The sequence below is a fragment of the Canis lupus genome, chromosome 5, assembly GCF_003254725.2.
Source record: "Canis lupus dingo isolate Sandy chromosome 5, ASM325472v2, whole genome shotgun sequence".
NCBI lineage: Eukaryota > Metazoa > Chordata > Mammalia > Carnivora > Canidae > Canis > Canis lupus.
The window spans coordinates 70,195,714-70,214,867 of NC_064247.1; the positions used below are offsets into that span (position 1 = coordinate 70,195,714).

The 19,154-nt window shown below is 40.1% G+C and overlaps 1 protein-coding gene across 8 annotated transcripts in view; it reads right to left on the reverse strand.

The window, feature by feature from the left end:
- Positions 1 to 4,634: 4,634 nt before the first annotated feature.
- Positions 4,635 to 19,154, reverse strand: part of PLCG2 (phospholipase C gamma 2) — a 174,059-nt gene continuing 159,539 nt past the window's right edge. For all 8 annotated transcript variants that reach the window (XM_025426966.3, XM_025426964.3, XM_025426967.3 and 5 more), the window contains 2 exons: positions 5,785 to 5,969; positions 4,635 to 4,947 (listed from right to left, as the gene is read on the reverse strand). In XM_025426966.3, coding sequence (XP_025282751.1) covers positions 4,905 to 4,947; positions 5,785 to 5,969 — 228 coding nt within the window. In that variant the 3' untranslated portion in view covers positions 4,635 to 4,904. The remainder of the gene's footprint in view (positions 4,948 to 5,784; positions 5,970 to 19,154) is intronic.

A 19,154-nucleotide genomic window follows, 5' to 3' on the forward strand; every position in this document is an offset into this window, starting at 1 on the left:
GTTTGATCTCAGGACCCCTGAGATCATGACCTGAGTTGAAATCAAGAGTTGCTCTCTTAACTGACTGAGCCACCCAGGCGCCCAAAACACACATTGTAAGAAAAGAATTGTAACTGTACCTTTCTCACAGCTGAAGTATTTATTGTTTTATATGGGAGCAAAAAAAAAAAAAAAGATTAGTATTTAAAAAAAAAACAACAACAATGACACAATAATTCGGGGCAGATTGCTGTATTTAGACCAAATCTTTATTTTTTAAAAATGTGATACAGCCATTTAATTTTTACATTAACAGTAGTCAATATTTGTGTGACTCATTCACATGATTTTCTGTGTACAAGCACACAGTTTATATAAAAAATAAATTAAGCTTTAATAATGAAACACAGGTTTACAAATGCAGCTTTTTAAAGTCTACTGAAAAATAAGAAATGTAGAAATTTCTGAGAGACAAGATTATTGCAGAATCTGGTTCTTCAAGAAGAAAATATTTCAGAAAGGACAAAACCTGAGAGAAATCACAGAGTGTTTTTCAAGTGCCAATTTTGTCATCCTGCATATTTCTTAAACTACTTTATTAACTTTCCGTTGGCCAGAGTATGGCTTTTTAGGGTGGTCTCCAAAAAAGTTAGCAGCCACCCAAGTTGAAAGTTAACTTAATTTTTTTAAGTACACTTCATACCCAGCATGGTGCCCAATGTGGGGCTTGAACTCACAACCCCGAGATTAAGACCTGAACTGAGATGAGTTGGATGCTAAACTGACTGAGCCACGTAGGTGCCATGAAAACTAACTTTATTCATTTTAAATTTGCTAAAAGGGCTGAGGCCTCTTTTAGCCATCCTTCTCAGATCCAAGTGCAACTCATCACTTAGCAGCCGTACATCAGCCACCTTAAAATTTAACGTTCCGAGACCTCTTTGGTGAATTTTGAAAATCTGAGTATTCCCCTGCACATTTTTAAACTGATATCTAAAATTTTTCATCGTAAATAGTTGGGAAGAATTCAAGTTGCCAGCATGTTGGAGATAATGCATCTTTAAATAAAATGGTTACATTCCTCTTTAAGTCGAGCCTAGAGGTGCTAAATACAATAGCTGATAGACACTATCACCTGTTCAAAAATTACAGGAATAAGGCAATTTTTGATGATAGGAAATACCACCCTTTTTTGTTTTACTCCTTGAATGTGTGTTTTTACTCTACTTTCCTTCAAAATTTTAGCCTATTGATGTTCGGCTTTTATATTGTTTGTTTGCATATTTTATCACATTTCTATAAAAGCCAATAAATCATTAGGCTTTATGTATTTGAAACTTCTGGATTGCATTTGATCAATAAGCTAATATAGTGCAAATTTTAATAATTAAACATACTAAAATTTCATTGGCAATGTATCACTCAGTGTGTTGAAGAAAGCTTTCCCCCCACTTCATGTCTTCGTGTTATTTCATGTCTCTGTAGATACATGTTACCCTTGTTAGAATGGCCACGGTATCCATCCTATTCTCCCTCTGCAATTTTATGTATGAAAAGTGTTGCTGATCTTTGTTCGCCTAGATAAGGAGATGGTAACAGAGTTTTTGTGATAGCAGGATAGCTGAATTCTCCTAAGTCCTTCAGAAGTTACAGGCTAAAATGCTGAGAAATCTCGGGTGTTACTTCAACTTTATTGGAATCAAAGGAATTGAGAGCCACCCGAATGGCAGGATTTGTACCTGATTTGTACCTGAAGAGGCTTTCACTTCCCAAGCACTTGTATTTTAAATTTTATACCTTGAGTCACGCTCTATAGTTTAAAACTCACTATGAGGAAAGAGCTTGTTCTTTTGTAAGGGGAGAAAAAAGCATTTTCTGAGGCAGATGAACCTTAAAGAGTATAAATAGGAAGGTAAGGATCTGAAAATTGATCCCCTAAAATTATTTGAGCCTGTATATTCCTTGGAAAGCTGTGGTAGACAGGGTAAGGCTGGCCCAATCTGAAGATCATTGGCCTTGGTGACTTAAATTTAGATCTTATTTAAGTCACAAAATATGTCAATTATTAGATTTTGTTGCCTGGCTTCCTTTAAATTTGGAATCTCTACACCAACATGGGCTCAAACTCATGACCCCGAGATCAAGAGCTGCTTGCTCTTGCAGCTGAGGCAGCCATGCACCCCTGTGGCTGTCTGCTTAAGAGAGCAGCTGCCCTCAAATGTGTTCCACTGCACACTAGCCCCGTGAGATAGACATCCCTTGGCTCAAATGACTCAGGTCTAATTTGGGAAATGTAATATTCTACACCTCTCTTAACCATGCACATTAGGATATCCAAGCTTCACAGCAGAGAAATTATTTAACTTCGTACAACCTGAATTTCCCAAACTTCAATGATCTAACCAGTGTCCCCCTCCTTTTATTTTTCCATGGGATAAAACATAGTCTAAATGATATACCTAGAGAAAAGTGTAACACGTACACAGCCATGGTTTGGATCCGCTATGCTGTTGCCATCTCTCAAGATGTCCCTATCACTATTCTGCGTGACCTGAATTGTGCTTATTTCATGACTGTTACACCACAATCTCAGCTAGATATATCTAGGTTGTGTGGCATCCGGGCAGACTATGGGAAGAGTAGCAACATCACCTGTGCCTTTCACTTTCCCTCTGTTTTTCCTGAGAGAATCCTAGTACCACCTTCTCTGTTAATGTGTTACTCTATTAAGGAGAGAATGGATGAGCCAAAGCAAATACTCTCTAATGGTGGATTCAAATCACTGTAGCACTTAGGAGAAGGAGACAGTTTTAGGGTAAGAGTTCTTCCCAGCACCATTTATAGTATAACCCCCACCATCCCCCTGCATTTTTGCTGCATAGGTGCGGCTGGGCAGAGATTTCACATAGTAGCAGCTGAAAAGATGTTTTTTTTTCCTTCTATGCCACACTGTCTTAATTTGACACACTAGCAGAAAGTCCATTTTAAGCAGAAAGGGGATCCAGGCCTTTACTTAGCTCTTTGACTTTAAAATGAAGTGAAGTGGGGAGGTTTATGTCTTTTGCTCACTCCTGAGCTGAAAACGGGGGGAATGACAGCAGCACCTGAGCTCTATGGTGTAGAGGTCATGATGGAGGCAAAAGAAGTCTGGGTGAGGGTGCAATCATTAGGCTCTGGTGGCCACCTGGCCAATGGCGAATGGGGCACTGGGTAGAGAGTCTGCAAATTCCTTCCCTGCAGCACTCCCCTCCGTGTCTTTGCATCTCACCTCTATTCAAAGTTGCTTTGGACATTTGCTACCATCAGGAATATTCTTCACTTTAGTTGCTGACTGCAAAATAAGATAGCAACTCCAGTTTGAAGAATAAATATCACAAGATAACAGCTCCGCCTCATCAGACTGCTGTTACCTATACTCCAGGCTTTAAGGAAAGTAAAATGCATTTCTTTCAGGAGCATGGGGATAGATAAATTCCAGAACAGTAAGCTTGGCTTTTTTTTTTCCCCCTAAAAAAACTTTTTTTTTTTTTTTTTTACATCGTGCCCCTGACCTCGGGCACAGTACTTGATGTATAGAGGTGCTTAAAAACTTCTGTGGAATGCAAGCATAAGGTCTTTTGAACACACACAAAGCCTGGCTGGTTTTCATGTACTTCCCAGTACATGCAGGCTAAGTCCAGGGTAACTAGGGAAGGGCTGAATGCGTGTCTACTATCCAGTTCCAACCAGTAAATCCACCAGGTTAACTGCTAGTTGGTCCTCCTGACATGATCGTATTTTTTTCTCACCATTACCTGACCCCCCACCACACACCCAAATCCATTCTCAATTCCCTCTGACCAAGTTGTGACTCTACTGAGTCATACTCTCCACCTCCAAACTATCCTTGCCTTTAAGAAGCCTTATTAAATCATCACACTGTATGAAGCATTCAATCGTATCAATATCAAGATGTAGACGAGTATCATCTTGTCCTAGGTGGGTCTGCCTCTCTGGTGATGGCTGGAGGTAGGTTTTTTTCTGTAGTTTGCTAAGACTTAAGGCTTAGCTCAGTGCTCCAGAAAATGGGATAACCCCAGAGGGCTAAACTGTGATCATCTTTTTAAGTTGGTAAATGACCTCTGGTCTATGGAGAGTTGCAGACACGGGGCCTCTCCAGCAGTCATGTGGCCAGCTCACAAGTGGGCAGAGATGGGGGGCGGTGAGAAGTGGGCTGAGCCTTCCCAGTGGGTCTCTGGCCTCTCTGACAGACTTCTAAATCAAAGTGGCCCTCACCCCAATAACTCCAGTCACAGAGTAAGTCTCCATCGTCGACTGGAAAGTTGTCCTACTGAACAGAGATTCCGTTCCTCAACCACCTTTGAGGCACAGGCTGCAGGTCTGTCTAGACAGCCAGCTGGCCAGTGGTGGCACCCATGGAGCAAAGCCTGGCACACGGGGCAGCTGGGGGCAGGGCTCCTCTTTGGGCCCTGGTGAAATCCGATGGCCTTAATTGTGGAATCGTTTGCCTTTTGGTAAAAATCCTTTTCAGAATCTAATGAATTAGTTCCTTACATATGGGGCTCATCCTCCGTGGAAGTCAGTTACCTGGGTCTTTAGAGGCTGGAAAAGGAATGCTGTTCACTGTACGGGTCAAGCACAGGAGGGTTAACTCATCAAGATTTTCACTGCTTTTATTAAGGAGGTTTGGAACATGTTTTTATGATCCTCTATAGAAAATATAAGTTAAGAAATTGTCCAAGATGAAAAAAATTAGGAAATAACCCCAACTCATGCCAGTCAGATCTTCAGAAATGTCATCTTGATGCCAGTCTTGCAGAGAGGATGACCTCACGGATGAGCATGTATCCAGGGTCTGAAGAGAGGACTTTCTCCTATACACAGACACACACGCGTGGGACACCCCGACACATGTACCCCAGCTTCTAGGAGTAAAACCTGCTGTTGCTGACTCGCTTCTCTCTCAACCTGCAACAAAACAGATTTCACCATCATGAGTTCGGCTCAGACATGGGCCATGTGCCGAATAGTATAAACTTCATCCACTCTCTGCAGGGTCTTCGTGGCTGGGTGGTAGAGGGCTGATGGTTGGCCAAGTGGGCTCCTCCTGGCAAGACATGGAACCTCTCTGAATCTGTTTCCTCACTGGGCATTGCACTGCGGTCACTGCTGCTCTGCAGGCTGCAGTGTGGATGAAATGAACATATGGGTAAGGAGTCTACACGGTTTCCCACTGGAGTCTGCTCTGGCGGTTCAGGGCAGTTCTGTTGAGCAGGATTATCTGGCACACTGCAGGACACTAGGCAGGCGTGGCTGTCCACCCCTCCCCGGCACCCCACATTACTTCTGCAGTACAACCAGAAGCATCCCTTGCGGGTGAGGAAGGTGAGGTCTGCCCCAATCCAGAACCACTGGATGGGGGAACCTGACCAGGCTCTTTAGAAGGTAGTGGTCTTGGGACACCTGGGTGGCTCAGTGGTTGAGCATCTGCCTTTGACTCAGGGCACGACCCCAGGTCCGGGGATCAAGTCCCACATCAGGCTCCCGGGGGCCCAACATTACTGCCTGCAGGAGCGAGACCTGGGCATTTTTTAAAAAGATTTTATTTATTTATTCATGAGAGACACAGAGAGAGAGGCAGAGACACAGGCAGAGGGAGAAACAGGCTCCATGCAGGGAGCCCGATGCGGGACTCAATCCTGGATCACGCCCTGAGCCAAAGGCAGACGCTCAACCGCTGAGCCACGCAGGCGTCCCTAGAGACCTGGGCATTTGCAGGGGAAGCAGGAGTGGGGAGCAGCCTACCTCCGGTTGCACTTCTCCTGGTACAGCTGGAGCTGGTTCTCGTTGACATTGAACTCTTTAACGAGGGCATCCCGGTTGGCGTTGCGCAAGTTCTGGTGTGTGTCGTACAGAAAGAGCTGATTGTTGAGCTCTTCCTGCCGCCTTCGCAGCTGGCGACAGGAGGAATAAAGTTCCTCTTCGCTCTCCTGGAGGGGAGAAAAGCACCAGGAGGGGACCGTGTGGGACTCTGTCCCTTCACAGAGTGAGTGAGGGGAGCGGGAGAGTTTTGCAACTGGGATTATCCCCCAAAACACAGGGCCCATTTTAACCAAAGCTAAAACTCAGTTATTTACTCCACTGAAAGCAAGTGATCTGAAAAACTCTTGTTCACAATAAAGGGTGGCCTTATGGAGAAACACTGAGATAACTGCATTGCCCACTGATCCTAATGCCTAAATCTGGGTTTTCATTCTCCATCACCTTCTAGTCCTTACCCAAATGCAAAGGGTCTAAGTAGCTATGTGCTTTTAAAGTAGAACACAACAGAGAAGGGGGAGAACAGCCTAAAACGAGGACAGAGAGGGAAGCAGAAGCCAGCGGGTCTTTTGAGACCCTAAAAGGCAAGATGACACACTATGACACGGATGAACCCTGAAAACATTAAGTTAAAGAAGCCAGTTCCAAAACATCACACACACTGATTCCATTTATATGAAATGTCAAGAACATGTAAATTCCTAGAGACAGAAAAGTAGTGGTTGCTGGGGTGGGGGGTGGACCTAACTAATGAGCAAGAGTTTCTTTTTTGGGGTGATGAAAATGTTCTAAGATTGATCGTGCATTTTAAATGGGTGAATCATACGGTATAAAAATTGTTATCTCAAAGCTGTTACCCCATCCCTCAAAAACCAAGGTAACCTAGATTACACCCCCCAGATGGCACACAACTTAGTTCTAGCCAGTAATGGTGTCTTTCTCCCTCTGCCACCACCTGTGAGCATGTGACCCAAGCCAGGCCAATTCCAAGGGACTTTTGGTTGGTGGTCTTGGTAGAAACAAAAATACTTCTTGGGGATCAGTTCAAAGAGCAGTGAATGTTTCTAGCTGCTAGCGGTCCCCTTGCTATCCTGTAGAGAAAGTTGGGAATGAAGTCAAAAGAGAGGGAAATAGAGCCACTGGGTGAGCGCCTGGATCCAGCAATGACTGAAGCTATCTGCCCTTAAACTTTGCAGTTGTCTTACCCAAAATATTCCCTCCATTATGTCAAGAAAAAAAATTTATCACAATAAGCAGTTGGGATTTCAGCATGGGAGAAAGAGGATGTTTTACTCTACTGATTTTTTAAATTGAAGTATAGTTGACCTACAATATTAATTTCAGTTGTACAACATAGTGACTTGACAATTATATACATTAGGAAATGGTTACTGCAATAAGTGTAGTTACCATCTGTTACCATATAAAGTTATTTAAATATTGAATACATTCCCTATGCTGTACTTTTCATTCCCATGACTTATAACTGGAAGTGTGTTCCTCTTAATCCCCTTCATATGTTTTGTCCATCCTCCCACCCATCCCCTCTCTGGCAACCACAAGTTCTCTGTATTTGAGTCTATTTCTGTTTTGTTCATTTGTTTTGGTTTTTAGATCCTACATCTAAGTGAAATCCTATAGCATTTGTCCTTCTCTTATTTCATGTAACATAATACCTTCTAGATCCATCCATGTTGCTGCAAATGGCAAGATTTCATTCTTTTTTATGGCTGAGGTACATTCCATTGTGTATGTACCACATTTTCTTTATCCGTTCCTCTATCAGTAGACACAGGTTGCTTCTATATCTTGGCTATTGTAAATAATACTACAATAATAAACATAGGAGTGCACTTATCTTTTTGAATTAGTATTTTCATTTTCCGTGGGTAAATTACTGGAATTAATGGATTGCATGGTATTTCTAGTTTTAATTTTCTGAGGAACCTCCATAGTGTTTCCACAGTGGCTGCACCAACTTACATTCCTACCAACACTGAGTGAGGTTTTCTTTTTCTCTACACCCCTAGCCAACATGTGCTATTTTTTGCTTTTTGATACTAGTCATTCTGACAGGTGTGAGGCTGATATCATTGTGGTTTTGATTTGCATTTCCCTGATTAGTGAGTTTGGGCATCTTTTCACATGGCTGTCAGCCATCTGTATGTCTTCTTTGGAAAAATGTTCAGGTCCTCTGACTCTTTTTTGATCAGATTGGTTTCTTTTCTGGTGTTGAGCTGTATGAATTCAGTAGGTTACCTTTTCATTTTGCTGATGATTTCCTTTGCTGTGCAAAAAGCTTTTTAGTTTGATGTAATCCCACTTGCTTATTTTTGCTTTTGACAGATCCAGAAATATATTATTAAGGCCAATGTTCAAAGAGTTTACTGCCTGTGTTTTCTTTTAGGAGTTCTGTGGTTTCCGTTCTTACATTTAGGTCTTTAATTCATTTTGGGTTTATTCTCGTGTGTAGTACAAGAAGTAGTTCAGTTTCATTCTTTTTCATGTAGCTGTCCGGTTTTCCCAACAGCGTTTATTGAAGAGACTGTCTTTTCCCCATTGTATGCTACTGCCTACTTTGTCATAGATTCATTGACCACATAAGTGTGGGTTTATTTCTGCACTCTCCATTCTGTTCCACTGATCTACGTGACTATTTTTGTGCCAGTACCACACTGTTTTGACTACTACAGTTTTGTAGTATATCTTGAAATTTGGAATTGTTTCAGCTTTGCTCTTTCTCAAGACTGCTTTCTCAGAGAAAAGGAATTGCTCAAAGGCTATTCCTCTGTGATTCTATACAAGTTTAGGACTATTTTACTTTTGTGAAAAATGCTCTTGGGATTTTGATAGGGATTGCACTAAATCATAGATCACCGTGGGTAGTATGGACATTTTAACAATATTCTTCCCATCTGTGAGTATGGTATAACTTTTCACCTAATTGTGTCATCTTCAGTTTCTTTCAACAGTGTCTTCGGATTTTCAGAGTACAAGTCTTTCACCTCCTTGATGAAATTTTCTAGTTATTTTATTCTTTATGATACAACTGTAAATAGGATGTTTTCTTAATTTCTGTTTCTGCTAATTTGTTATTAGTGTGCAGAAACATGACAGATTTCTGTATACTAATTTTGTATCCTGTAAATTCATTTATTACTTATAATGGCTTTTTTTTTTTTTTTGGTGGAGTTTTTAAGATTTTCTATATATGTTATCTGCAAAGTTTTACTTCTTCCTTACCAATCTGGGTTCCTTTTATTGTCATGTCTCATGGCTATGGCTGGGACTTCCAGTACTATGTTGAATAAGACTGGACACCCTTGTCTCATTCTTGATCTTCGAGGAAAAGCTTTTAGCTTTTCACTGTTGAGTCGGATGTTAGCTCTGTGTTTGTCATATATGACCTTTACTATTTTGAGGTATGTTCTGTCTACACCCACTTTGAGAGTTTTTATTATAAATGGATGTTGAATTTTGACAAATACTTTTCCTGAACCTATTGATGATTATTAGCTTTCATTTTATTAATGTGATACATACTTTGATTTGTGGATAATGAATCATTCTTGCACCCCTGAAGTAAGTCCCCTTGATGGTGGTGAATGGTGCTTTTAATTTATTGTTGTTTTTACTTTGCTAATATGTTGAGGATTTTACATCTATGTTTATCAGGGATATTGATGTGTAATTTCCTTTTTTTTTCCTTTTTTAACTGTATGTCTGATTCTGGTATCAGGATAATGCTGGCCTCACAGAATGTATTTTGAAGCATTACTTCCTCTTCTGTTTTTTGGAATAATTTGAGAAGGACAGGTTACTGACTCTTCTTTAAATGCTTGATAGAATTCACCTATGAAGCCCTCTGGTCCTGAACTTTTGTTTGTTGTGAGATTTTTGATCATTGGTTCAAATTCTTATTCAATTTTGGAAGACTGTAGGTTTCTAGGAATCTATCCATTTCTTCTAGGTTGTCCAACTTGTTGCTGTATAATTTTTGGTAGTAGCATTTTATAATTCTTTATATCTCTGGTGTCAGCATTTATGCCTGGGTGGGGTGAATGGTGCTAGCAAAGTTGATGGAGAGGGTCAGAACCGCCTGCCCCCAGCATCCTGCCAGCGAGCAGGATGTACAGAAAACTCCTACAGATCCCTGACCCTCCAGCACATGCCCTAAAATTAATAACTCCTTCAGGTGTCATCCAGGTGCTTTCAAACTGCTGCCTCTGTGCTGGGCCTCAGATGGAGTGATACAGCACCATGGCCCTTTGAGTATGAAGTCTGTTTCCTGCAGCCCAGTGGCTCTCCTGGAGTTCAGCAGCACTGGAATTCAAAGCCAGATTTAGGGCTCGTCTTTGCAGTGAGGGTCCCCCGGGCTCGGAGTTCCTATGTGGGACTTGATTCCCTTGCTCCGTGGGGAGCACCTCTGTGCCCGTGATATTCCTCCTGTGTATGGGTCACTGCACTGGGGGGCTGGTTCCCTTGCTTCTGCCCTTCTAACCCTTCTTGCTCTGGCTTTTTCTTAGGTCCTTAGCTGTGGACAATCTGCTCTGCAAATCTTCAGGTCATTTTCAGAGTGTGTTTCATTATATGTAGTTGTTGTCTGTGTGTATCCGTGGGAGAAGATAAGCTCGGGATCCTCCTACTCTGCCATCTTTTTTTTTTTTAATTAAGATTTTATTTATTTATTTATTTATTTATTTATTTATTTATTTATTTGAGAGGGGGAGCGAGAAAGAGCACACAAGCAGAGGGAGCAGCAGAGGGAGAGGGAGAAGCAGGCTCCCCACTGAACAGAGAGCCCGGCTTGGGGCTCCATCCCAGGGGCTGGGATGACGACCTGAGCCCAAGGAAGATGCTTAACTGACTGGACCACCCAGGCACCCCTACTCCACCATCTTCTGACTTATGTAAAAGATGGCTACTCCAGAGATCAGTCTGTTGACTACTACTGCTGATGAAGTAGTTCAAGTGACAGACTCCAGCACTACAAAACTGTGCATCAGTATTCATGAATGGGTTGCTCCTGTCATTTATTTTTATAAAAAATGGTCTCAGACCACACCTTGCTCTGCAAATTTTCCCTCCACCTTATCAACTTAACAACACATCATGGACATCCCCCAGGATAACAGAACTCTGACCTTGGAGAGTGGGGAGAGCGATGGGGAAGATTATTCTGGCCACTTGCAAAGGTGCTGAGGAGAAAATGAAGACAGTCTTTGCACAGGGAGTGGAGGTAAGACAGACAGTCCTCATGACTATTCAGTATGGAGTGAGGCACGGGGAAAAGTCAGTAATGACTCTACTTAAATGTATGCTTTTCTCCCCAAGGAGACCAGCTTCCCTTCCTATTAAAAATAAAGCAGAACAGAAACTGCATTCAAATCTTAATCCTGTACTACAAATGATCTCTCTTCACCTTCTCTCTACCCAGAATAAAACAACTTCTGTTGCTTTCATTTATAATGACTTTTGTTCAGGTTAAGTTCAAAATTCAAATGCTTCTACCCTTGCAGACCTTTATCTCATTTTCCAAATCCCAAAGCATTTATAGCTATGTTCCGTAATTCAGTCCTCAGTATTCCACAACGAACATTCAGGAAAGAACACAAAACATACAGTTTAATGAATAACTATAAACAGCTGTGGTGATGCCAAAGGAAGAAAGAGAAGGTTGTTTGCCTTGTGCATCCTTCCTAATCGAGACTCCCTCATTCCCTCTTAGAATTTTAGAATCATCATTGCCTGGTTTTCTTTCAAATCTGAGTTTTCACACAAAAATTTAGTTTTTTTCAAGTCTACAGTTATTTGTTATTGAATAGAGTTTACGGATTTCCTTGGTCACCATTGCTTCTTGCCATTATAGTCTTTCTTGCATAAGTAAGGATTTTGGTAGTTCTTTTTAGCACCAAATTATCTATCTCTGTAGGCGTGAAAACTACCTTCATTTTGCCCTCACTCTTGAATGGCAATTATTAGGATACAGAATGCCTAGATTTCCAGCTGTGTGTCTTAAGTGTTTTGAAGCTGTCCATTAGTCTTCAGGCTGCGGTTGCTATAGATGGGAGTGTTGGTGATCTGCAGTCCTTCATAGAATCCTTTAGAGGTAATCTTCATTTTTATAATTTTCTCTTTATTCTGATATTCGGCCAATTCAATGGAATGTAGCTTTATGTGCATCTATACTTAACACTGCTGCTGTTTAAAGCTGGAGAGCGGGATCCCTGGGTGGCGCAGCGGTTTGGCGCCGGCCTTTGGCCCAGGGCACGATCCTGGAGACCCGGGATCGAATCCCACATCAGGCTCCCGGTGCATGGAGCCTGCCCCTCCCTCTGCCTATGTCTCTGCCTCTCTCTCTCTCTCTGTGACTATCATAAATAAATAAAAATTAAAAAATAAATAAAGCTGGAGAGCATGTGCCTCTTCAATGCCAGGAGATTTTTCAGCCATCATCATTTCAAATACTTTATATGCTGGAGCTTTACATTCTGTACCTGGTTCTTTTTTTTTTCCCCTACCCTTTTCATATTTTTATCTAGTCTTGCAGTTTCAAAGCAAATTCCCCAACACAATCTTCACATTTACAGATTCTTTCCTTAGCTATATCCAGCCCAAAACTTCCTACTTACTAAGTTTAAAAAAAAAACTGGTTAAGATTTTTCCTTTCTTTCTTTTTTTTTGGGGGGGGGGGGCGGTTAAGATTTTTCAAACTATATTTCCATAATTTCTAATTGGCCCTCTCATTCCTCCATGATCTTAATTAATAGTAAAAAGGGTGGTTCTTTTTTAAATGCCTGTACTTACTGAATTCTTTTTATTAAAAAAAAAGTATTTCAAATTATTTTTAGATTCCCTGGGTTAATCCTCTTGCCTTTTTACATTTGTTAGCTATACTTTCCTCAAGCATTTTATTTTATTTTTTAAAGATTCTATTTATTGAGAGAGACAGACAGACAGCAGAGACAAGGTCAGGGAGAAACAGACTCCCTGCTCAGGAGGGAGCCAGATGCAGGGCTCAATCTCAGGACCCTGAGATCATGACTGAAGCTGAAGGCAGACGGCTAACCAACTAAGCCACCGAGGTGCCCCTCGTCAAGGATTTTAAAATTTTAATGTGCAAGCTCATCTTGAATGGGGTTTCTTTCCTCTCTGAATCTATATATTGGTATCTTTTTTTTTTTTTTTTTCTTTACTTATTTAAGTAATCTCCACACCCAATGTGAGGCTCAAACTCAGGACTCTGAGATCAAGAATCGCGTGCCCTTCCAACTGAGCCAGTTGGGTGCCCCGTGCTTTTCTGAATGTTCTAAATGGAGGACTCCCGGGGCAGGGCCAGCAAAGGGTTAAGGCTAAGGTGATTGCTCAGAGCTCTAGGTTCTTAAGAATATTACATATCCTGGCTTCAGAGCTGTGTCTGCTTTTATCCTAATCTGTTCAGCAAGCAGCTGATCACTGGCCTGAGTCCTGGGCCTGTGCCATTTCCTTTTTTCTGATGAGTGTTTCAGGAGAGGAAGCCTACCTCGCTCTGGATCATCCTCCTTTCATATGTCCTTCAGCCTTCATTTCATTAGCACCCCAAAAACGATAGGGAAGAAATGAATTAAATATCCACACACAAGGAGTGGTAAAAAGAACAAGTCTAAGTGAAGCAGACTGAGTCAGCAAAGGTAAACGTAGAAATGGCAGGAAATTGCGAAATAAAAACCAAGATGGTAATGAAAAGAATGAATATGTATTTGTATTCATTAGAAGGCTCTTATATCTCCAATTTTTATTTCAGAGACATACATATATATTTCCTACTATAGAAAATTATCCCCTAAGAAAAAAAAAATGAAAGAGACTCATTTCATCTTAGAAGAAAATGAGAAAGCTCTTATGACTGGCCCAAAAAGTTTCCCAAATGAGGTCTTGAACATCTGTTAGGTGTAGTTAGTAAATACTCCAGTTCTATTCAAAATGTGCCACAGTTCTGAGAGAGAAAAGCCAACCCAACAAAACCTGACTGAAAACTACAGACCCTCAGGACAAAAACCCTAAATAAAATATTAAGGCATATATCCTAGAAGCACATTAAACAGTATAATCCTACTGTATTTAGCTAAGATACTCTTTTTCCTGCTCTCTTAAGATGACTATTTCACACCTCCTTCTCAGACCTTCCTGGTTTCAGCTAATGGCCTTGCTTCTTGTTTCAAATTGAACAGAGGAGGGAATTATATGGGAAATCTGCCCATTCTGGGCCTGTGTGCCATATCCTTTCTTTCCTGCTGGCCCCAGGGTCCCCTCTCCTGTACCATCATCCCCTTCCCGGTAAATCACTTGCATCAGCAGCAAACACCCAGCCCACACCCAGCTACTACTGGCCCATTTTTCTCATCACCTTAATAGCAAATGTCCTTGAATGTCCTATGCTCCCCATCCATGCATCATCTCCTTCTATTTAGGTTTTAATTTTTAATTTCGGTTTTTGTTAATTATATATGCACAAAGTTGAAAGTCAGGAAGTATTAGTAGGATTATTAGCCAAAAAAAAAAAAAATACCCCAGCCTTCTCCTTGTTCACCATCCCCCCAGTCCTCATAATCCTGGTTTCTCAAATTGGGAGTGTCTTTTGATTACTTAGAGTTCTCAAAAGAACAACAACAACAAAACTTAAAATGCAAGTTCTTGGTTTTTCCATTTCTGGGGATTATCTTTAGGGAGAAAGGTCTGACTGTTCTCCCTAATTCTCTCATCTTTCCCTATGATTATCACCATTTTGGAGTATATCGATTTGTTTATGTTGTGATTTTATTATTCTCACTTAGAACCCTTGTATCCTCTGTTGTAAGCCTTTGTTTTAGATGGATCTATGTATTTTTAAAATTTAGAGTCCTTAATGTCTTGAAGAATATCTTCATTAATAAACTGCACCTGGCCTGTGACAAGTTCTTTATGGAGTTCTGTATCTTTGGGTGGGTTTTTTGTTTTTTGCTTTTTTCAGAAACAATGCTGATGCTTTAATTTTTTTATGATAAAATTTTAAACTTACAGAAAAGTTACAACATTAGTACAGAGAGCTCTTCTATTCCCTACATCATCCTCACTCCCCAAGGTTAATATCCTACACAATCATAGTGCAATTATCTAAACTAAGAAGTTTACATGTTCTACTTAGTTTTCCCACCAGTGTCCTTGTTCTGTGCCAAGATCCCACATTGCCTGGAGTTGCTGTGTCTCCTTAGAGTCTTCCGATCTGTGACACTTCCTCCAACTTCTGACCTTTTATGACCTTCACACTTTTATAGAATTTAGCCAGTAATTCAGTACTATGTCCTACTATTTGGGTTTGGTGTTTTCCCAGGATTTGTTTGGCATTACGCAGCTTTGGCAAGAATGTCATAGAAGTGGTGTTGCCTTCTCAGGAGGTACATGATGTCAACACATCTTATTACTGATGGTAACACTGATTTCCAATTCATTTCTTGAAGGAGGATACTTTGAGACTATGCAGACATCCTATGTCTCCTGAAACTTTCATTATTAATAGAAGTTTAGCATCCATTATTAGATCATACCTGTAGCAGTTATTAATGTGGTGTTGGAATGGTGATTATCTATTTCTCATTCCTTTATACATTTATTATTTGGAATTCTTCTATAAAGAAGAGCTATGTCAAAAAAAAAAAAAAAGAAGAGCTATGTCTTCCAATGCAAACATGCATTTATTTCTGTATTTATCTGTAAGACTGTATATATATCAGTGTGTGTGTGTGTGTGTGTGTGTATATATATATATATATACACACACACACACACTTCAAAGTGATTTTATATTGATATCTCTGATTCCCAAACATTAATTTCTGGAAGGGTTAGTATATATTTCTACTGATTCAGGTGGTGGCTATAAGCTATATTCCTTTTTTTTAAAAGATTTTATTTTTAATCTCTACACCCAACATCCAGCTTGAATTCACCACCCTGAAATCAAGAGCTGCAATGCTCTACTGACTGAGCCAGCCAGGCGCCCCAATGAGCTGTATGCCTTTCTTACTTAAATTTCACTAATGTGTTGTTAGAGTTTTTATCAATATCATGAGTGACATTTCCTCTGTCCCTGCCTCCCACCCTACATTTACAATTATTCTTTCTAGAACTAAGTGGTTAGATAATAAATACAAATAATAAAGATAATAAAGACAAATAAAAATCAGTCTCCCTAAAACTGGAGTCTTTAAATAAATAGCCCTATTTGTGAATGGAGATAATCAGTATTAACTGTGGTGAAGAGATGCAATTATTTCATTTGACTGGTTACATTTGTGGCATTTAGTGATTTATGTGTTGCCACTCAAACTGTTGCCAAACCATCCTTGCATTATTGGAGTAACTACTCACTTGTAATATATTGTTCTAGAAAATAGATGGAAATGACTTTTTTTTTTTTTTTTAAGAATTATCTAAGACTCTATGAGGGGAAGAAGAGGTAGAGGTGCACTTTTCACTCACATGTGGAATATAAGAAATAGTGGAAAGGACCATAAGGGAAGGGGGGAAACTGATTGGGGAAAGATCAGAAAGGAAGACAAACCATGAGACTCCTGACTCTGGAAAACAAAGGATTGCAGAAGGAGAGGTGGGTGAGGGGATGGGGTAACTGAGTGATGGGCATTAAGAAGGGCACGTGGTATGATGAACACTGGGTGTATATATATATTGGCAAATTGAATTTAAATAAAAAAGTGAAAAAAATTGATACAATTCTATAGCTTCAAGACATTAATGGAGCATTTCCATTTTTCTATTGACCTCAATGGATTAACATTAGAATTACGTTCTTTAAATCCAGGTAGATCTTAGCTATAAAACATCCAGACCTGGGCAGCCCAGGTGGCTCAGCGGTTTAGTGCCGCCTTCAATCCAGGGCCTGATCCTGGAGACCTGGGATCAAGTCCCACGTCAGGCTCCCTGCATGGAGCCTGCTTTTCCCTCTGCCTGTGTCTCTGCCTCTCTCTCTCTCTCTCTCTCGGTTTCTCATGAATAAATAAAAAAATAAAAAAAAAAATCCAGATCTGGGGCACCTGGGTCACTCAGTGGTTGAGCGTCTGCCCTTGGCTCAGGTCGTGATCCCAGGGTCCTCGAATCAAGCCCCTCATGGAGATCCCCACAGGGAGCCTGGTTCTCCCTCTGCCTATGTCTCTGCCTCTCTCTGTGTGTCTCTGATGAATAAATAAAATCTTTCAAAAAAAAAAACCATCCAGATCTAATACCTGTTTTACCTAATAGGTGTTGTAGTGATATAGGATTTGTGAGTTCTCTGCTGCTTTTTAAAACAATTTTCACCCATGTACATTCTTCAAGGCAATCACTCATTTGCCCTAGTTTATAAATGTATCATATTTTGGGGTTCACTCTCCTTCTCAATGTTCACTCTTGTTTCTGCTCTTTCTTTCATTAAGCAGACAAGAAGTTTATTTAATGGATCTTAATGCATCAGCATTTGTTTTTTCTTCTGCGTTTTATATTTTATTCAGTTGGCTTTATTTTGTTCCTATTTTACCAGTGTTCAAAAAACTTCTATGATGAACAGTTAGTGCAAGTCTTCTCTGGTTTTAAGGCAAGCACTTTCCTCTTCTAAATATAGTTAATGGCATAAATATTTTACTGCTGTTTGGGTAATTGTTTTCATTTGTTTTATCTAGGAATTTCTTTTCTAAAAGCGAACATTTGGGCTTTCTAAAAAACATTTTATTTCTTTGAGAGGGGGGTGGGGAGAGGGAGAGAGAGAGAGAGGGAGAGAGAGTGAGCAAGCAAGCACAAGCAGGGGGGAGAGTCAGAGGGAGAAGCAGACTCCTGGCTGAGCAGGAAACCCAACTAGGGATGAGATCCCAGGACTCTGAGATATGACCGGAGCCGAAGGCAGACACTTAGCTGACTGAGCCACCCAGGTGCCCTTTTTGGGCCCTTTTATTATCTTCCAAATCTTACCAACTTATGAAATCCTTCTACTTTAAAATGTATTAAAGTTGTTTTTGCAACCAATTATGCAATCAAGTTTATAAAGATTCTGAGAAACAGAAGGAAACAGTGTATATTATCCACTGGTAGGACACAAAGGCATTTCGCTCTTAAATCAAGCCTGTTACTATTAGCTTGATTATCTGTCCTTGCTGATTTTATTTGTTTTTAGCAAGTAATCTTTTGTTTTATAGATTTAGGTATTATGCTTCGTCCTAATTAAACTCCTAGGCCTCTTTCATCCCTTTGTAAACCAAATTATCATTCTGTATGGATTTTAATGATCTTTGATACTTTTGATCTTAGTTCATACTTTGAGATTAATTTTTTCTTCCCAATTTCTTCCATTCTTTGGGGATGGGGATTGTAATCTTTCATTGCTCACAGGATACCCCATTGGTTTTAGGCTTACTTCTTGTAAACATTGCAGTTAGATTTTCTTTTTCTTTTTCTTTTTTTTTTTTTTTTTGCTTTTCTGATAGAATTCAGCCCATTCACTAAATCAAATATGTTCTGTCCCTTCCATTTTGATTACTATCCATTTTTAATTTCTTCTTTTGTTCCTTATTTTTACTTCCAGTCAAGTTTCTGTTAAGCAGACATTTTCTTTTCACCTCAAAGTATCACAATTAGCTCTCTACTTGCAGGATGCTTATTTGCCAACTGAACTCCCAGGCAGCCAAGTCAAAAGTTTTTTTTTTTTTTTTTTTTAGTATGTGCTGCCAAAGCAAGCACCCAAGTCAAAACTATTTAGGACACCTCTGACACCTCTGTTTTACCTCTCAGCTCCAGGGTTTTGCTGATAATTATTTTCAATTCCAGACTAGTACAAAACTTTTCATAGTGTATTTTTGTTTCAGAGATTCTTCTGCTTAAGATCACAAAATCTTAATCAGACTTATATTATAAAATATAACTGTACTATTTCCCCTTCTTCATCTATCCACCTAGAACATTGTTTCCAGCACTCTCCTGACATTTCTGTAGAGTAGGGTGCTTATCTAAAATCCTGCATGTCCACAAATACATTTCTGTTGCCTTGACATGTGGGTGGCTGGAGACTGAGTTCTTTAGTCTTTCCAGTGCTGAAGAGGACAAGTCTGATGTTAGCTTTGTTTTCTTAGTAGATAACTTAGTATGTTGGCAGGTCTAGCTTTTTATTTATCCTTGGAATTCAGAAGTTTTGCAGGCACACTTCAGATATTCTGGGTTGGCTTCCAGACCACCCAAATAAAGCAAATATCACAACAGATTGAGTCAAAAAAAATTTTTGTTTTCCCACTGCTTAAAAAAGTTAGGTTTACACCATACATAAGTCATCCATTTAGTGTGCAATAACAGTATGTCTA